Below are 19,025 nucleotides of genomic sequence, written 5' to 3'. Positions count from 1 at the left end.
GTCAGATGTCACTAATGAGAAACTGTCCACTTTTTATATAAGGCTTTTTCTTTATTATTTCTATGCATGATAAGTGCTTAGAAGCATTTAAAATACCTGAGAGCAATTTTGAGATGCTAAATAGTGTGTAGAGCTCGTCCAGTTTTGCATTTCTTGCATTTTTAGACGCTGTCAATTTTATTAATGGCTTTGTGAGATCCTACTTAGAGGTAGAATTGTGCAACAACTACATTTGCATTTACTAAACTCCAGAATTTGCAGAAGTTTCAGAACAGATAAAAATATACAAATAAAAATGCACTGTGGTAATTTTAACTGAATATGAGCTTAGTTTTTAATTATCAGAGCACCAAATGAAATGTAGAGTAGATCTGGGAATATTATACAATTTGTAAAAAGACTTATTCTGTCTATATTACAGGTAAACTTACAAAAATAGATTGTTAAAAAGAATTGCTGGTGAGCTTTAGCCTGGTCTGCCCCAGAGCGGTAGAGAGAACAGAGTGGCGACACTCCCATAGGGAACCGTTGGAAAGGGGGCGGGACATATTTTCTGTGCAGCTTCCGGGTTGTGGAGCTCTGTATAGTTCCAAACATCCCATAGAGCCCCATTCATTTCCACTACTTATCAAGCATTTTTAGCTGTTTGTTGCTTTGTTTTAAAAAAAAATAATGAATTTGATGTCATTAATATACGTAATACTGTTATTATTTAGCATTTGCTCAGCACTAAATGTTACATGTTTATCTTAATTAATAGGTATAACTGAATTTAGCTTAGTCAGCTAAGCTAAATTATTGACACTAGAGTCTTTTCACCTAAAATTGATTAATTAAAAGTTGATTAATCAAGAGTCTTGTTACAGAAATGATAATAAAACATCAGAGCCATAATAAATCATTATACTTTTACTTTCATTCTTAAGTACATTTGAAGGTAAATTTAGTTTAGTACTTTAGTGGAGGTAAAGAGTATTTTTACTTTTACTACTACTTTTACTGGAGTAATATGTTACCTTGGATATCTCTACTTCAACTCAACTACATGGTTTGTGTACCTTGTCCACCACTTACATTAGACAAAATGAACTAGTGCATATTAATTATGAATTAATTCATGTATTACATGTAGGAATAAATTATTACTTACTCATGAAATAAGACATGAATTAATGCTATTTCATGTACCTGCACTATAATGTTAAAGGTATTGGTACGGTAGTGTGTTTATGAATCTGTTCATTCAGTGCAGGTAAACCTTATGAATCCAGCCACATGGCTTAGTGTTTAACCAAAATGATTATTATTATGAATCCTCAGGAAAGTGAAGGGAGATTAGTTTATGTAAAAAACAAAACATAAAAAACTGTCTAATCTCTGTACTGTATATTGTCTCTACTACTTAATGATATCGCATTATGTAATGTATGCTAATATAATGTACTGTGTGTTAACAAGAACGACCTATTAACAAGTCATTATAAACATCAATCTTCCACTTTATATACCAAATTGACATTAAAGCAGATGCAGTAAATGTAAACGCAGTTGAAAATACCCAGAAATTGTACAAATGTTTATTATTTGCCGTTTAATATTTCATTTACTGCTGCCTGTCCCATTTGAGAACATGACAGCGCCGGGTTTGTTTGGAACTATTGAGGGTTACATGAACCACGTGACCGCGTAGCGGCGAGATCAAGGAGTGTCGCAACTCTCTCTATCTACGGCTCTGGTCTGCCCTAATGTCTTTCATTTCATTCGTTTATATTTTATATATAATTATTCCTTGAAAAATACACTGAACTGTGTAAACATTTGTGGCCTAGAAAAATAAAGATCTGAATGTTAAGTCCCTGTGAATTACTTAGTTATTTCTTAACTAAAATAGATTAGAATCTCTATTCTGTTTAAAGACGTATTTCTATAGCCGTCTCTGAGACATCAGTGCATAAGTGCATGGTTGTCTGGCTTATCTGAGCAGGATATCAAGGTGCTTGTGATCTGGCTGAAGGTGCAAAGTGAGAAAAGGTTTGTTCAAAAAACATCAAGTCACTTTAAATACAAAGACAAATAAGGAAAGCAACAGGTTTTTTTCATCCATAACAAAATAAATGACTAAAAACAAATAGAACCGTTAGAACTGGGAAAAACTAAACTGAATCATTTAAGAACCACAACAATGCAAAAAGGAACTTTTTTAAAAATATATATATAAAAATATTTCACTGGCTCTTATTCATCAAAGCTGCAAAGTGAAAACATATGAACATATAAGCATCTGATTCATAAAATGTTACACACTATTAATTAAAAGTAATAGCAATAGCTCAGTACTGCTGAGATCCGGGCTTGTAATCTAAACGGTGCTGTTGGCTGGTCAGGCATCTACACAGACATATCTGGCTATACCTCAGGGGGAGGTGGTTGAACAGTCTAGCCATTGGGTGGTGCACTTGTGTGCGTGCTATAAGTGCTGAAGGGTTGCATCAGGAAGAGCATCCGATGTGCAAACTGTGCCAAATCAGGTATGCAGATCAGAATGATCTAAATATAAAATAATATAAAATGATGCAGGTGTCCAAACTTTAGCCTATAGGAGAATATTAAGAAATAGAAGTAAATCCAAAGGGAAAAAAGAGATTCCACAAAGATTTAGAAGTGCTTGAAGTGCACATTTTGGTTTTCTGCTAGAACCACAGCAGTGTAAACATGCCATAATTGCATGGCTGATCTTTCAATGTTTTCCAATTTATATACCTAACTGCAAGACTAGAAACTCTATATGGTTTCGACATATCATGGGTCTACATATCACGAAGTACAAGGATTCCTGTACATCCAATAATTCTGTAACTGATGTGTGAGAGTTTGATGCCCTACAACAAACTGGCATCCTGTTCGACACTCTTTTCCCAATACATTTTCTTTACAAACCAATAGATTTTGATGTGTGTCAATGTTTATTGGCAAAATTTTCCTGATGTGAAATGCCACGTTTTAAAAACAATAGGACTCTAGAGCACCGTGCTACTACTAAAGCTAGCATGACTGTGTAGGCTGACTGCAAACACCATTGCTTTGAATGGCCTGTGATTTAAGAAAGCCAGATCTATTCCCAACCACTTGCTGGTGTTTTGAAGTGCATGGCTTCTGGTTATGGAGGTTCAGATCAGCACCAAGTGGACTTAAGTACAAATGTGTATGTCTGCAGATGCTTTAGAATTAGACAGAACAATTACATTGATAATACTGGTGTTACTGATGATACTGGAAGTAACTGTTGATATGACCACAAATTGGACATTTAAACGATAAATTTACATCATTCCAACCAAATGTGAGAATAAAACTCTTGGTTTATGATTAGACTCGACTGTACACAACTTTGATAAATAAGAGCTTTGAACAGTGTGGCTGTATTGACGTCATAAAGGGAAAAAAAAAACTTACACCATGTATTCATTTAGTCTAGAATTAGTCACTATAACAGTTCCCTGAAAGCCGATCTCTCCTCCCTTAAGGCCAGCACATAAAAACACAATCGATATGACAGCGGACTGAACGGCAATCCTTGGGGAACTGTATCCAGCTGACACCTATATTCTGATGGCTTGTTGTCCATATGAGCAAAAAGAACACTATTAAATCCTTCCCTCCAGACAGAAGAGACTTCAGAAAGCTGAACTTGTTACCCATCACCCATAATGAAGCACCCGATCAGTCGTTGTCCCAGCAGAAAGGGTAATTTGGTGAACAGACTGACGTCTGACTGAGGATTGGTCTGTGTTCTAACAATAACAAACATGGAGGGATGAAAATACTCATCAAATCTAGAAGCAAACCCATGAATACAGGGAGTCTTTTAAGTCTTCTGCGGGTCTGGCGAAAGAGGTCCGGGTGTGTTGATGCTCTCCACGCTGTGTACCGGCACTGAAAACTGAGTGGAACTCAGTACAGAGGGAAACTACGTAAAGATAGAACACACAATAAAAGATATTAAACTGGCAGGTCAGTTATTCTTAATACAGATGAACCTCGATTTAACAGACTAAAAGGGGGGGAGCGCTGGTCCGTAAAATGAGATGGTCCAAAACAGAAATGTGCAAAAATATATGAAAACACAGAACTCAGCAGCACACAGCATTAAATTATTTGTATTTTTCTTTAATCACTTTACAGCAATACCTAGATGCTCCCTCTTTCACTTAACACCTCCCCTGTCTTTCGAAAGCCATAACTAAGCACTACAACTTGCAAAAATGTGGCATAAAACACAGAGAAAAAGGCGAGAACAAAGCGAGCCTCCCTACAAAGCAAAGTCTATCACTCATGTAAACAGAGAGACGTGCGCCGGCTAGCAGACACGTACTGAACTACTGGTCTTGGTACGCCTCTCGCAAGAATTTTAAACAATCGGACCGGACATTCAGTTTTCCAGATTTTGTCCGTTAAATCCGAAATCAGTTAAATTGAGGTTCCTCTGTATATCCTTAATATACCCAATATATCTGAGATTTGGGTTTGAATCTCAGTGGTGCTATCTGCCATTATAAGCCCTGCAATGGATTATTGGTGTCCTGCCCAGGGTGTGGTCATGCCTTGGACCCACCGCAACCCTGACCAGGGTAAATCAGTTAATAAAAATTTATAGTTCAGTAGAACAATATAAGTTCCCCTGATCTTTTTCCCTGTGGTGAAGTTATTCCTTGCAAAGACAATGATTAGATTCTGCTGCCAGCCTGATAAAACAACACCGCCTTTGAACAGTGATGTTGCTTTGATGTCAAGATGTCAGATAAACCAGATAAAAGACATAAAAACAGATTTTAAAGCTCATCTAGACAGAGAAAAACATAGTGTTAAAAAATCGCTAAGATGACGCTGCTCAGACCTTGAAACGTCTTTGAGATTCGTTTGAGACTGACGCAGTTTTACATGCAGACGTCTTCAAAGTTATTCTAGGAAAATTGATGGATCTTGGTCTGAGTCAAAGCAGAAGATGGATGAACTCACCTGAAAGAGTGTGTGCGCACCTCTCCGGGCCGGGCTGAGAGGGGCGACTGGACTGAGCGTGCTCCAGAAATGGATGTTGGACAGAAGAGGGCTTGGCGTGAGCAACAAGGGCGTCTAGGATGAAAAAGTAAGCAGACGTCCTATTGACTTTTTGTAGTTTATAACAATATAACTGTAAAATGTATTTTAGTATCACTAAAATTCACTTATGCACATTGTACATTCACTACACTGTACTTACCTTATTTGTATTTGTATTATTTCTTCTTTGTTTGCTTGTTCAACTACTGGAGGCCAATAATTTCCCTCGGGATAAATGAAGTATCTATCTATCTATCTATCTATCTATCTATCTATCTATCTATCTATCTATCTATCTATCTATCTATATAACTATCTATCTATCTATCTATCTATCTATCTATTTATCTATCTATATATATAACTATCTATCTATCTATCTATCTATCTATCTATCTATCTATCTATCTATATATATATATAACTATCTATCTATCTATCTATCTATCTATATAACTATCTATCTATATATATAACTATCTATCTATCTATCTATTTATCTATCTATATATATAACTATCTATCTATCTATCTATTTATCTATCTATATATATAACTATCTATCTATCTATCTATCTATCTATTTATCTATCTATATATATAACTATCTATCTATCTATCTATCTATCTATATAACTATCTATCTATCTATCTATCTATCTATATAACTATCTATCTATCTATCTATCTATCTATCTATCTATCTATATAACTATCTATCTATCTATCTATCTATCTATCTATCTATCTATCTATCTATATAACTATCTATCTATCTATCTATCTATCTATCTATCTATCTATCTATCTATCTATCTATCTATCTATCTATATATAACTAACTATCTATCTATCTATCTATCTATCTATCTATCTATCTAATAATGGAAATGTGATTTTTAAATAGTGAACTTATCTTTAACAGCAGATAAAAATTATATATAAGCTTTTTTTTATTGGTTATTACAATTTTACTTCTGTGGAATTGGCTGCTTTCAATAACCTCATAACAATATACATCCCATTTCTTTATTAGGTCTATCGGTACGGTAGAGAATACCCATAGAAAACAAATCCAACACTCAATCACAAAAGCATTCAAAACAGGTCAGGGATCTAATCAGACAGTGAGCACACCTTTGAGATTAGAACAAACATGCTCCTGTCTGCCAGAAAGCTCACACTGGACCGAACGCTCGTCTTTCAGGGATACAAAGAGCTAGAATGGCTCTGTGGAAGCAACTATCAATCTGGCTGAGTTGCAAAAGTCAGTGACTGTGATCGAATGCAGAGTTTATGGATCAAATCTAAACCCCTTTTTCTTACTGAGGCAAGCAGATTAAAAATGAGCATTTGCACCAAACCACATTAGAGAGAAATGTCCAAAGATTTAAGGACAGACTGTGAATATGCATAAATACTAAAAAACTACTGTAATAAAATATGTAAAAGAGAGCAAACAAACAAGGGGAAATGTTAACCACTATAGCATGATAACAATTCATTTTAGAAAACAAAGGAACCCTGCATCATGACCGCACAACAATCAACAGCAATATTATTCATCATTCATCTAGCAACGGAAAGATGCTTTAGAGACAGCTACGCATCGTCATCTCACACCGAGCCCTTATCTGCTCACAGAATAAGCAATCGTGAAGCCTTAATGAGGTTATCCATCAAAGTTTCCTTTAACCAGATTTCATCCCTACCCCCTGTCCACGGTACCCACCCATGCTGCGGCGTTCACGGCAAAACTGACATTTAATAACGGTTCAACACTGCCACCTGCTGTCTGAATTCAGAACAGCAGCGTGATTAGAGTGACGAAAGTGCGCAAAGTTCTGCACTTTTCTCTAAAGGTGCCTGTTTGGCTAAAGAATAAATCTGAATAGATCAGAAATTTCGAAATCATTTAAAATAGTTTTTCATGGGATTTATGACAGGTGGTTGACTAAGCCATGCATGCATTTTTACTTACTTTAAAAAGGTCAAGCTTTTTTTCTTTAATCTATTTTAAGATTTGTTTTAGTTTCCTGGCCAATGAGATTGCATTGTTCTCTAATAGACTGAAGCAATTTGATCAGTTTTAATTACTTCAGTGATGTTAGTGTGGAGTTTTTATCATCATGTGCTTATACCTGCAAGAGTGTTGCGGTGGGTCTGATTTCCTCAGACAGGAAGCACAGCCTTGGCCACCCTCAACCGGTTCAATCAAACCATGCGTTTAATCCTCATAAAGAGCTACAAAGCCAGAATTGTGATTCCAGAAATAGGTCTCACAGTTTTACTGATTACTAGTAGCCACAATGTATTTTGTATCAGGCTTTTGTGAAGCAGCGAAAAACAGTTCTTCTCCACCACGTCTGTGCTTTGCTTCGGACCACAGCATAAAAACAGTCTGTCTCGTCGGCAGCACTTTGAAAAGGTCACCGACAAACTGAGTCTATGTTCAATCAGATGATTCCTCACTTCATATGAAACAATGGCACAGCCGGCACAAAAGTGGTTGTGAATGCACAATTGTGTACCAGTGTACCAGATAAACAACATCTTAGTGTCTGTATCAAGAAGCTACTGGAGACTACTGACCTGCAGAAAGGCTGTGGGGAGCGACGGACTGGACAGATTGAAGGGACTCAGGTCAGAGCTGCTCACCAACAGAGTGGGCATCAGCTCCAGACCTCTGGGCTTCTTGGATGATTTGCCACTCTGACTGCAACACGGTGACAGTGACAACTCAGAAACACTGGATTCAGACGAGGCCTGAAGCTGGAGAACAAATGTCAATCATTAAATTACCTCCATTGCATTTTATATAATTGCATTATTATAGTTAGAGTTACTCTAGAGCAGACGGTTATATCTAAGGCCCTACCTAATTGAAAATCCCGTCACAGACTGTGAAATGAGCCTTTTTTCTAGTAATATGCAATTTGCTGTGAAATTCAAAATGTAATGTTATTTACTGTGCAGTAAATTTACCTGCAGGTGAAACTCGGTGGGCTGTGAGGACACAGACTCGACGTCAGTGTCGATCACCAGTTCCTTTGAGTCAGCCAGTATGCTGGGGGATGGAGAGGAACATGCCAGGGAGGGGGAAACCCCTGTGAGGTTGATCGCTGCCCCCTCAGTACCAGAGGCTACCTCAAGCAGGCTGGGCACGGTCGAAGCAGGCTGCACATTTTCATGCTCCGAAATCTGCACCGGTGTCCGAGTTGGACGTGCAGACTCCGTCTGGTCTGCCGTTGCATCCTGGGTCAGTGTCTTACTCTGAGGCGGAGCCCCGAATTTAATAACCGACGGCGGCTGTGTGGCTTCCTTCTTTTCTGCCAGCTTCTCGCCGGGGTTTTCCATCCTGATGGATTTGAAGAGCTGTGTTCCTGATTGGAGAGAGGTCAGCGTGAATGACGTGTACAGACCCGAGTGGAGGTACTCGTTTCGGCTCGACGATCTGGGCTGGCCTGGAGCGGCGGTGCCTTGTTTGTTGCAGTTGTCCTTTGTTGCTTTGTTGGTAGCAGGTCCTTTGTTTGACTGTTGCTCAGGATTTGAGGAGGTCAGTTCATTCGCATCGGTTCGGCCAGCAAAATCACCTTTTTGGATGTCGGGGTAAGAGACGAAGCGGTACACAAACTTCTGGCCATTCACTTTCTTAATGATGTTCTGGGGAAAACAAACAAACAAAAAGAACATTGAAACAGTGCAGTGATGGTCCAAACGGATGCTGCCTAAAATAACAGTTTAATTTCTCCTGCACTTGCTGAATTTTTTATTCAAGCTGTATAATTAAATAGAAGAAACCTTGAAACAACAAAAAAGTAAAGGATGTACAAAAATAGCTCTCGTAATGACGCTAACTGTTACAAGAACCACAAAGCACTACCAAAGACAACAGTGCAGCCCACCAGTATCACACACCTGCACTCACAAATATGAACCCATCAGAACTGAGCAACCCTCATAACCCACAGCGTGACAGGAACATCTGCTTCTGCTTCAAAGTGTCAGAATTTCAAGTGCAAAAATTCAGCTCGGATTAACATACGAGACCAGTTTCCAAAAATGTTAGGACAAAAGGGGAAGTCTAAATTAAAACAGACAGCAGTGATTTGCAAATGTGCAAAGCTTGACATCAGCATTAGCATAAGGCTTGTGCAGGGGGGAAAACCCTGCTTAAAAATCTGCACCTTAAAACTTAACTGCATTTTGGAAAAAGCGTGAACACACAGGCTTCTTTTCTTGTACAACAGCATCTAAGCCAAAGGTGATATAAAGCTTGCTTGACTGTAAACAGTGGTAATATTCTAAGATGCTGGGCAGTTGGATTTGTATCGTGGCCAGACATGACAAAAACATGGCAAACTCTGCACCAGCGGCACCAGCTTAACCACTACCTCATCCTTTTTTTTTCTTTTTTAGGTTTGACCACTGCTTTATTCTGATCAGGGTCACGGTGGGTCCTGTTTCACTGAAATCACTGGACGCAATGCATTAACACACCAGGGCCTAGGCCGACCCCTCCCCATGGCCAGTCTAGTCAGTAGGTAGATGTCCAACCGGCCAGTAGTACTGCCTGGGATTTAAACACTCGGTGTGCTAGTGTAATTAACCACTCGAGCAACATCCAAAGTACTACAAGTGCAGATTCTGACACAGCAGTCTAAGATGGTAGCTCAACCCCATGAAGACCCAAGTTCAAGTGTCAGCTGTGTCACCCGCCTGGTCAAGTGCTCAACAGAAACAACTGGCTATGTCTAAGAGAGTGAATGCCAGATGAGTGGCTGTACAGACACCAACAGTGGCGGAAAACTCAGCGGCAGCTCAGTGATTACAGTACTGGACAAGTAATAGGAAGGTAGCTGGTTCAAGCCTTACATCTGCCACATCAACACTGTTGGGCCTTGAGCATGGCTTGTTGGGCCTTCAATGCTTGGATTCTGTACAGTCACAACCGTAAGCTGTTTTGAATAAAAGTGTTCACTAAATGCTAACATGTAAATGTTAATGTAAACATATCCAAATAATTTTTGGTTTGGAATTGCGTGTGGAAGAAAAGCTAAATGTACCTTATCATAGTAGTATCGCAGGGCCCGACTCAGCTTGTCGTAGTTCATGCTGGGTTTGTTCTTGCGCGCCCCCCACAGCTTTGCTACCTGCTCGGCCTGCAGCAGCTTGAACTCGCCGTCCTCATTGTTGGTCCAGTGGATGAGCTGCTTGTTGCTCGGGTCCAGCAGCAGCTCCAGCAGAAACTGCCACAGGGTCACTGAGCTGTCCATGCTCTTCTCTGTGAGACAAAAACAACAGGTATTGATAACAGTCATTAAAAAAGTCAGCAAGCAGATGCTCATGGGTCAAAATTTAACCCACTAACAAAACTGTGCTTCATGTAACATAATACCGAACTAAATACACCACCAGTACCAGGGAGGTAAGTGTGGTTTAGGACCAGGCCCTTACTAGCTCACAGGTATGGCTTGAAAATTATAATTAAATGTATAATTAAAGGCACAAAAAAAACTACTAATTATATAAATATCTAAAAATATTTTCATTTTATTATTATGTTTGACCACAGCTTTATCCTGGTCAGGCTGCCAATCCATTGCAGGGCCTCGAACACCCACATTTTAGCAATATCCTTATAGCAAAAATACAGACTCTGCTTGGTTTGTCCAGCGTAATGTTCTTGGCATTTTGCAGATGTTTTTTTATCCAGAGCGACTTAACAAATACAATCCGAACTACTGAGGGTTGGAGAACAGTAGCAAACTGGCATTGGTGGTGCTTGAATCAGCGACCTTCATGTCCTGTATGGTAATTACTTGATAATAAATGCAAAGCTAAACTAGAAACATCTAAAGTCGATAACTATACAAGGTGTGTCCACATACTTTTGGCAATACACTGTAGATGAACTACAAATGAGTTTAACTGGCCAATGTTATGTTTTTACAATAGCCCACATTGCAAAAAGAATAAAAAAAGAGACTCCAAATGCCAAATAGTAATGACATCCGCCAAATCCTGCAGACGTACTCTGCCTGCATGTGTAGGTGTTTTACATTAATCAGAAATAGATCCTGACTCATTCAGACTTAGACAGAAGCTCCCACGCACACATGCTGAATGTATCAGGATAATACACATGGAAGTGCTATATGGAGACAGTGCAAGACAGTTGAGAAACTGCCAGAGTAACACAACGTGTGCAGTACAATGCTGAACAACGATCAAAGCCACAAGATGTATGTGCAATCTTCATGTTACACCACTGATGATTATACAATCGTAAGTACTGTATGAACTAAGACTATACTGTGTATTTAGTTTATTGGCTGTTTGGAAAAAGGCTGTGCAGTGGATAGTGCTGGTACTGTACAGCTCCAACACCTGGAGGTTTAATTCTTGTCATTGGTCAATGTAGAAGAAGAATACATTTATTTGTCATATATACATACACATATGTACAGTACAATTAAATTCTTTTTGCACATATCCTAGCTTGTTTGGAAGCTGGGGTCAGAGCGCAGGGTAAGCCATTGGACAGAGCCTGGATTTAAACCCACAATCTTAACTGAACCGACCGATATCCCAAAGCTCTACCCATTACGCTACCACTTTATGTATTAAGGTTGAGTCATATATGTTTTTACATTATCAAGCAGCTTACATTTTTCTTTTTCCAAAATCAGTTCACAGGCAGCGGCCGGCACAGCTTTTGACTGGTCGGGCATCTACATACAGACTTGATTGACTATCTCAGGGCGAAGGCCCTGTGATAGGGCGATGTCCGAGATCTTGTAATGGAATGGCGTCTTGTCCCAGGTGTGTAACTACATTGTGCCCATTGATTCGGGAAAAACTGGACCTGCCACAACCCAAATAAAGTGGTGATAAAACATACAAATATAAAAGTCAGTATACACATCCATTAGGGGCAAAAAGTCTGAGACTGCTGGTAAACATTGATTTAGCACTTTTCGAAAATCTAATGTTTTTTATTAATGTTTTAATTTAATGTTTTATTGTGCTTTAAAAACACACACAGATATATGTCAGAATGCCTTAGTGGGTTTGTAATTTTGTAAAATTCCTTTGTACAATAGCACATGTTCAGACAGCTCAGAGCAAGTGGATTTAAGCTTCTACTCAGAAGCTTGTTTAAGTTGAATATGAAATATGGCAAATATGGCAACATTCATGAACATTTCAAAATGTGACTTAAATTTTTATGCTGATTATTTGATTTGTAATTAAAAACATCTGTTTTAAATCCAAAAATACTGCTTAGCATTTCCACTAGGCTCTAACACTAATTTTGTTATTTCTGTCTGCATTGGTTTCCCTGTGTCAAAAACAATTATTAAAAAAGATTAAGATGCTAATTTTAATTCAAGATCCAAGTAGTAAAGTGACTAAAATGTACTGGAAGCTACAGCAGCCAGAAATGATGCCAACGTCGCAGTCTAACCAAACTACTGAGACCAAAGTTCAGTGGTTCAATCAAATCAAATTAGCTTGCCAGCCAAGTTGGCACAACCTGTTGCTTGTTTATTCTGAAATAAAGTAACAAACCGAGCCTGAATTATATTCTTCTCATTACTATGTTTTAACAGTCAGAATAAATGCACTATTCAGTCAGCAGGCAGAGTAGCAGGAAACCAGTTAGCACAAGGGCTAACGCTAATGCTAGTTACACAGTTACTACGTAGACTGTAAACAGTAATAGCGTTAGCGAGCTAGCGATAGCATATAACCAGTAGCAACAAATATTAACATAAACTTAAAGCTAACGCGACTAAACAGTAAACTGTGCATCATAATAATAAAATATTAGTTTTCGGAGCAGCTAAGGTATTTAAATATTATAAATAAAACTTGTAAACAGGCTTCATTAGTAACATCGCTGAGTGCTTTAAATTCTGTAAAATTTAGGTAAATATTTCAGCATACCTGCCAACTCAGATCCATCCAAAAATCCAGTTTATCCCAAAAACGAGGTGACATCAAGGGATCAGAAAATCCAAAATAATGTGTTCTGCTAATCCCACTGCAATGTTTTCTCTGCACACAAAAGCAGGAAGTTCAACACTTTCATTCCTGCACTAGTAAGTGAAAGGGTTTTGAAATGAAATTGGTCTCAGACCCTCGACACAACACATATACAGATATGGAACAAGTTCAAAAAGCGCGTCAATTTATAAATAGTGCACTAAACCTATTGCAATTTAGCGCTGTTTACGACCTACGAAGTGCGCTCGATATCAAACAGTGAGTCATTTATGATACAGCCTTGATTTAAGTCTATAACCGTCTGATTACAACGTTAGAAAAATAAACATCTAAATGAACTAGAGCAAAGATTCTCAAAGTAGGGTCCGGAGACCCCCCTGGGCTTCCCATCCAAAAAACTGCAAAGGTTTTGTTTACCTCTTTGACTGAATTCTAACAGAATGTGTCATTTTGCCAGGAGTGCCAATTTTTTTGAACTCACCTGGATTGTTACATACATTAAATGTGGTGATATTAATATTAGACAGATAGACTAATAAACATAACAAATACTTTTTATCGTTACAAAACACATTCTTTAATCTTTCACAGTAAAAATGCCAAAAGTATGTGAACCCTTGCCTTGAATAAGTAGAACCACCTTTGGTAGTTATTACTTTTCCATAGCAGTTGTGGTCAAACTTTAAGCATTTTCTATTAAAACAGTTTTTTTCCTTCCAGTGAATGTTTTTTGTGTTCTTGTGTGTCTAATACAGAATTCTACTTGGTGCTCTTGGTGTTATCTTTGCAGGATGTCCAGCATATTCAATTTGAGTATGGAGACAACCTATCTGACTGTGCTTTAATAAACACCAAGTTCTTTAGCTTCATGTATATACAGGGGTTGGACAAAATAACTGAAACACCTGTCATTTTAGTGTGGGAGGTTTCATGGCTAAATTGGACCAGTCTGGTGGCCAATCTTCATTAATTGCACATTGCACCAGTAAGAGCAGAGTGTGAAGGTTCAATTAGCAGGGTAAGAGCACAGTTTTGCTCAAAATATTGCAATGCACACAACATTATGGGTGACATACCAGAGTTCAAAAGAGGACAAATTGTTGGTGCACGTCTTGCTGGCGCATCTGTGACCAAGACAGCAAGTCTTTGTGATGTATCAAGAGCCACGGTATCCAGGGTAATGTCAGCATACCACCAAGAAGGACAAACCACATCCAACAGGATTAACTGTGGACACAAGAGGAAGCTGTCTGAAAGAGATGTTCGGGTGCTAACCCGGATTGTATCCAAAAAACATAAAACCACGGCTGCCCAAATCACGGCAGAATTAAATGTGCACCTCAACTCTCCTGTTTCCACCAGAACTGTCCGTCGGGAGCTCCACAGGGTCAATATACACGGCCGGGCTGCTATAGCCAAACCTTTGGTCACTCGTGCCAATGCCAAACGTCGGTTTCAATGGTGCAAGGAGCGCAAATCTTGGGCTGTGGACAATGTGAAACATGTATTGTTCTCTGATGAGTCCACCTTTACTGTTTTCCCCACATCCGGGAGAGTTACGGTGTGGAGAAGCCCCAAAGAAGCGTACCACCCAGACTGTTGCATGCCCAGAGTGAAGCATGGGGGTGGATCAGTGATGGTTTGGGCTGCCATATCATGGCATTCCCTTGGCCCAATACTTGTGCTAGATGGGCGCGTCACTGCCAAAGACTACCGAACCATTCTGGAGGACCATGTGCATCCAATGGCGGTGCCGTGTATCAGGATGACAATGCACCAATACACACAGCAAGACTGGTGAAAGATTGGTTCGATGAACATGAAAGTGAAGTTGAACATCTCCCATGGCCTGCACAGTCACCAGATCTAAATATTATTGAGCCACTTTGGGGTGTTTTGGAGAAGCGAGTCAGGAAACGTTTTCCTCCACCAGCATCACGTAGTGACCTGGCCACTATCCTGCAAGAAGAATGGCTTAAAATCCCTCTGACCACTGTGCAGGACTTGTATATGTAATTTCCAAGACAAATTGATGCTGTATTGGCCGCAAAAGGAGGCCCTACACCATACTAATAAATTATTGTGGTCTAAAACCAGGTGTTTCAGTTATTTTGTCCAACCCCTGTACAGTTATGTTAAATGTGTTCTAATTAATGGCATGAACAGATTTTTCATGAGAAGAAAATGCTTATACTTTGCATGGCTTTTTTAGGGCTGGATACTATAACTTATGTCATTTCAATAATTTAGAAAAGACTCGCTGACTGGCTAAAAGATAGACAGGCAGAGACCGACATTTTAAACTGTGTCCCAATATTCTTCTGTTAATTCTTTTCTTAAATAAAATTAATCAACAGATGTCCAACATGCCAGTATTTCGTGTGCTCTGCCCATTTAACCTTACATACAATACACCACAACGAGCCAGACATTCCTGTTTGACAGGCTGTCCAGCTTCAACAGCCAACACACAGAATTCTTTCCCACATGCCCCATATACCCACACTACTGCACAGAAGATTTGTTACAGAAATACCACTGAAACAGCAGGAAAGTGCCAGAAGCCTTGTAAATCCTACAAATGTTGTGTCAAACTGGGTATAGGATGGTATGTAAAATTTATACGATTATTGTACAAAACACAATATATCTTCAAAACCAGAACCTAAAAATTTAAAGCTTGTTTTGTCACATGAAAATATACTCATAAATACTATTGCAAGACCTGCGTTTTTATTGGTCCTTGAATTATATTCGGACAAACTTCTTCTCAGCAGTTGAGAAAACCCAAACAATGTGTCAGTTTGGGTTTTTATCCTGAGCTTGGCAAAAACATTTTCACTATTTAAATGGAAACAGAGTTATAAAGTTTTCACAACCGCAGATGAATATACCAAGTTGGTGTTTGTATATTTTTCGCTCTGCAAATGTTCAGAAAAAAACTAAACTAAAACTTTTTGGACAAAGATGTTCTCCAATATTTTAGTCAACGAAAAAGAACAGTTGTAGAAACATTTAAAATCTCTAAGGAATTTAATGTCTAATGAAATATGTGTCGATTAGAAGTGCATGCAAACTTGTAAACAGAAGTAAACCCGTAGCTAACATGCGCTAACCTGACAGGGTTTCTCTGAGTTAAGCCAAATACATTTAAAAAAAAAAATCATAATTGTTGCTAACCTGACAGGGTTTGTGATTTTAATTTGTGTGCATAAATGTTATTAATCTTCACTGGTAAATACTAGCTAACACAAGACACCCTGACAGGATTTTTAAGAGGACTGAAGCTATATAATGCATGTTAGCACCTGCTAAAAACAACACAGACTACCATTAGCTAGTTGCTGGTCTGAGCTGTATTCTTATGCCAGACGTTTATGGTTTTGTGTTTAAAACACAGCAAATGCTGGATGTAACTGGGAAAAAACAGCATAGCATTTAATAAACAGCTAAATGTAAATGTTAACAGCAAAAATATAGCAGCATTCGAAACATATCAAATGCTGCTTACTTATGAAATCTACTGATCTGTTCTTTTTAATCATGCATAGATTTTTAAAAACAAAACTAATGTGTCGTATTTAGACATATTTAAGTTTCTAAACTTGCTAATACTTCCCAGCCATTATTAACCTGACAGGGTTTTTAAAGGGGATTTTTAATTTTATAATTCACTGCTAATACTATTTTATGACATGTTTATAAATGTTTAAGTCTTTACCTGACAGGATTTATGACAAAGTGAAATTTCTATATGTTTAATATATTCATCATTTTGCTAATCTGAGGTAATATGACAGGATTTCATAGAGGACTGTAAAGTCATAAATGTTCATAATCTTACTGTTCTTCAACCGAAACCAAAACACAGCTGATCCCTTATCAGTGATTGTTTTACTTGATTTATTGACATACATAGGAAAAATAACAATTTTCAGTAATTCAAAAATATAGCCTAAACCTCTCCAGCTACAAGGCTGAGCAGCTATACTGGATGGCTTTGTAAAGAAACATGTTAATGCGTTATAATGACTTGGGTAAGGCAAATGACAGGGGAAGAAGAAGGACGTTGTGAGCCCTTAAAACTAAAATCTCTTCCAAAAAGAAGAGGAAAAATGTCAAAAATATCATGACACAGAGTAAGCACCCTCAATTAGTTAGCTCTTTCTATCCTCGTATATTCCATACTGAAATATGCTATTCGTTTCATAGTTGTAACAGCTGAAGTTAGTTCATTAAAATGGAGCATCATCCATTCACAACTATTTTCTACATGAAAACAGCACTTATGCATGGCATAGGTTAAGTTCACTTAAAAAAAGATGAAACAGTTTAAGAACAGATGTTACAAAAAGGCAAAGAAAACACAGAAGTACAAGTCACTCGGCTGTACATTCCATAATTCAGCCTTCCACAGCATGGAATAGTCCCAAAAGAAACCTTATAATTCAAAAATCTTCCACAATCAATTCATGCTTTTCTCAATAAAAGAAGCTTTATATTGACTAGAAACAGCTGCTTCATAAAAATTAAAACAGTACAGCTATAGTTATGAACGTAGCTTATTAACCTCAAGTGCACCAGTTATTACTTAGTTAGATACAATGAGAAACAGTGGGAGAGAACTGTCCCTAGCTTATGTGTTTTACAGTACATGAGCAGTAATTCCTCAAACGCAGTGACGTAAGCTATAGTCCCGCAGATAACTGGGATCTCTGGTTTGGCATAGCCTCTCAACAGTCTTAAAAAGATAAGAGGCACACAATACGCTACCAAATATATTTTGGTTATTCAGGGATGTGATTGGGCAGAGACGGAGAAGACTGGAAGCACTTTGTATAAAGACAAATATAAAACTGCAAAGAAATGCTTTTAAACCTTTGAAATGGCCTGCATTCATTGCTTATAAATGTGGGGTCATTTTCCTTTTTGTCATGTAGTTGCTACTCTGATTGGGAGAGGCTGTTCTGCAAAGATGACAGCAAGAACACATACAAAGCTGAAGGAAGTGAAACACCTGAAAAAATCTCTAGAACTTATTAAAGTAGCGGTGTTTGGTATGAAAGAGCATCGCTGCTGAGCGAGTCTAACCATCAGCTAAAGGAAGTTTTATTGCTGCTGAAGTAGGTTCTACCAGTAATATAAATAAATATAAATACAAGGGTCTACAGACTACTATGTTGACTGTGTGCATGTTTAATCAGTAAGTCCAATTATTAGATCAGGCCACTTTATATAACGAATTAATGAAATGCAGGCATATTCAAAGCGTTTAAAAACATTTCCTGCAACTGTAGTGAAACCACACATCAGTATAAAACATAGTATGTACAAGTAAAAAAAAATATGCTGGACCATGTCCTGCATTAACTTACAAAGAGTACTATATTCAGGTAACATTAAGTGCTAGCAATTGAAACAATTTTATGATAGTACACTATTGATTATTATATGATACCAAAGCTCATTTTACAGTACATACAGGGCTGGACTTCAGCTTATGTTATCTTTATACACATTTTTTAGCTTTACAAGCATTAAAGCTTAGCAAATACAAGCTTACGCCCCTTTCACACTCAAAACCTGTGTAATACTGGATTACTTTTACCAGTAATTATGTGGCTTTGTGTTATTCACACATCACAGCTTTAAGGGACAATATACAGAGTTGAGCCCTTTCACGACGGCCAACCCAGAACACACGAAGTTAAAAACGATTGTTATTAAGTGCATATACGCTAATTCTCCATCATAAAATTCCTCAGCATGATTCCTTAGACTTCCAGACTACGAACAACAACATTGTCATTTCTGAACCACTAAAACCTGCAGATATTTCTCATGTTCGGGATTAGTTTTGCATAATATAATGGTTATTTATAAGGACGTCATGTCTTTTTACATTTTAGAAAACA

The 19,025-nt window shown here is 38.0% G+C and overlaps 1 protein-coding gene across 2 annotated transcripts; it reads right to left on the bottom strand.

Moving 5' to 3' along the window:
• Nucleotides 1-1,503: 1,503 nt before the first annotated feature.
• elk4 (ETS transcription factor ELK4) lies at nucleotides 1,504-13,188 on the bottom strand. 2 transcript variants are annotated; one of them, XM_062986531.1, is made up of 6 exons: nucleotides 13,051-13,188; nucleotides 10,164-10,381; nucleotides 8,083-8,760; nucleotides 7,690-7,869; nucleotides 5,017-5,130; nucleotides 1,504-3,967 (listed from the first exon to the last, which is right to left on the bottom strand). In XM_062986531.1, exons 2-6 carry the CDS (start codon nucleotides 10,371-10,373, stop codon nucleotides 3,866-3,868), a joined length of 1,284 nt encoding a protein of 427 aa, XP_062842601.1. In that variant the 5' UTR covers nucleotides 10,374-10,381; nucleotides 13,051-13,188; the 3' UTR covers nucleotides 1,504-3,865. The 2 variants fall into 2 exon arrangements, with proteins under 2 accessions (XP_062842601.1, XP_062842602.1); XM_062986532.1 differs by lacking the exon at nucleotides 13,051-13,188 and adding an exon at nucleotides 11,768-12,010.
• Between the last annotated feature and the right edge of the window lie 5,837 nt (nucleotides 13,189-19,025).

This window comes from Trichomycterus rosablanca, chromosome 24, assembly GCF_030014385.1.
Source record: "Trichomycterus rosablanca isolate fTriRos1 chromosome 24, fTriRos1.hap1, whole genome shotgun sequence".
Classification (NCBI taxonomy): domain Eukaryota; kingdom Metazoa; phylum Chordata; class Actinopteri; order Siluriformes; family Trichomycteridae; genus Trichomycterus; species Trichomycterus rosablanca.
Note: the sequence above shows the minus strand (reverse complement) of the source record. Positions and strands in the feature narration are given on the sequence as shown.

What these genes read in the sequence shown, in the direction of transcription:
- elk4 (XM_062986531.1), bottom strand. Translation starts at nt 10,373, where the DNA reads ATGGACAGCTCAGTGACCCTGTGGCAGTTTCTGCTGGAGCTGCTGCTG. An exon ending in TGCGATACTACTATGATAAG is followed by an intron (nt 8,761 to 10,163) that starts GTACATTTAGCT and finishes TGTTTTCCCCAG; the next exon opens with AACATCATTAAGAAAGTGAA. An exon ending in CCACCGAGTTTCACCTGCAG is followed by an intron (nt 7,870 to 8,082) that starts GTAAATTTACTG and finishes TTTGTTCTCCAG; the next exon opens with CTTCAGGCCTCGTCTGAATC.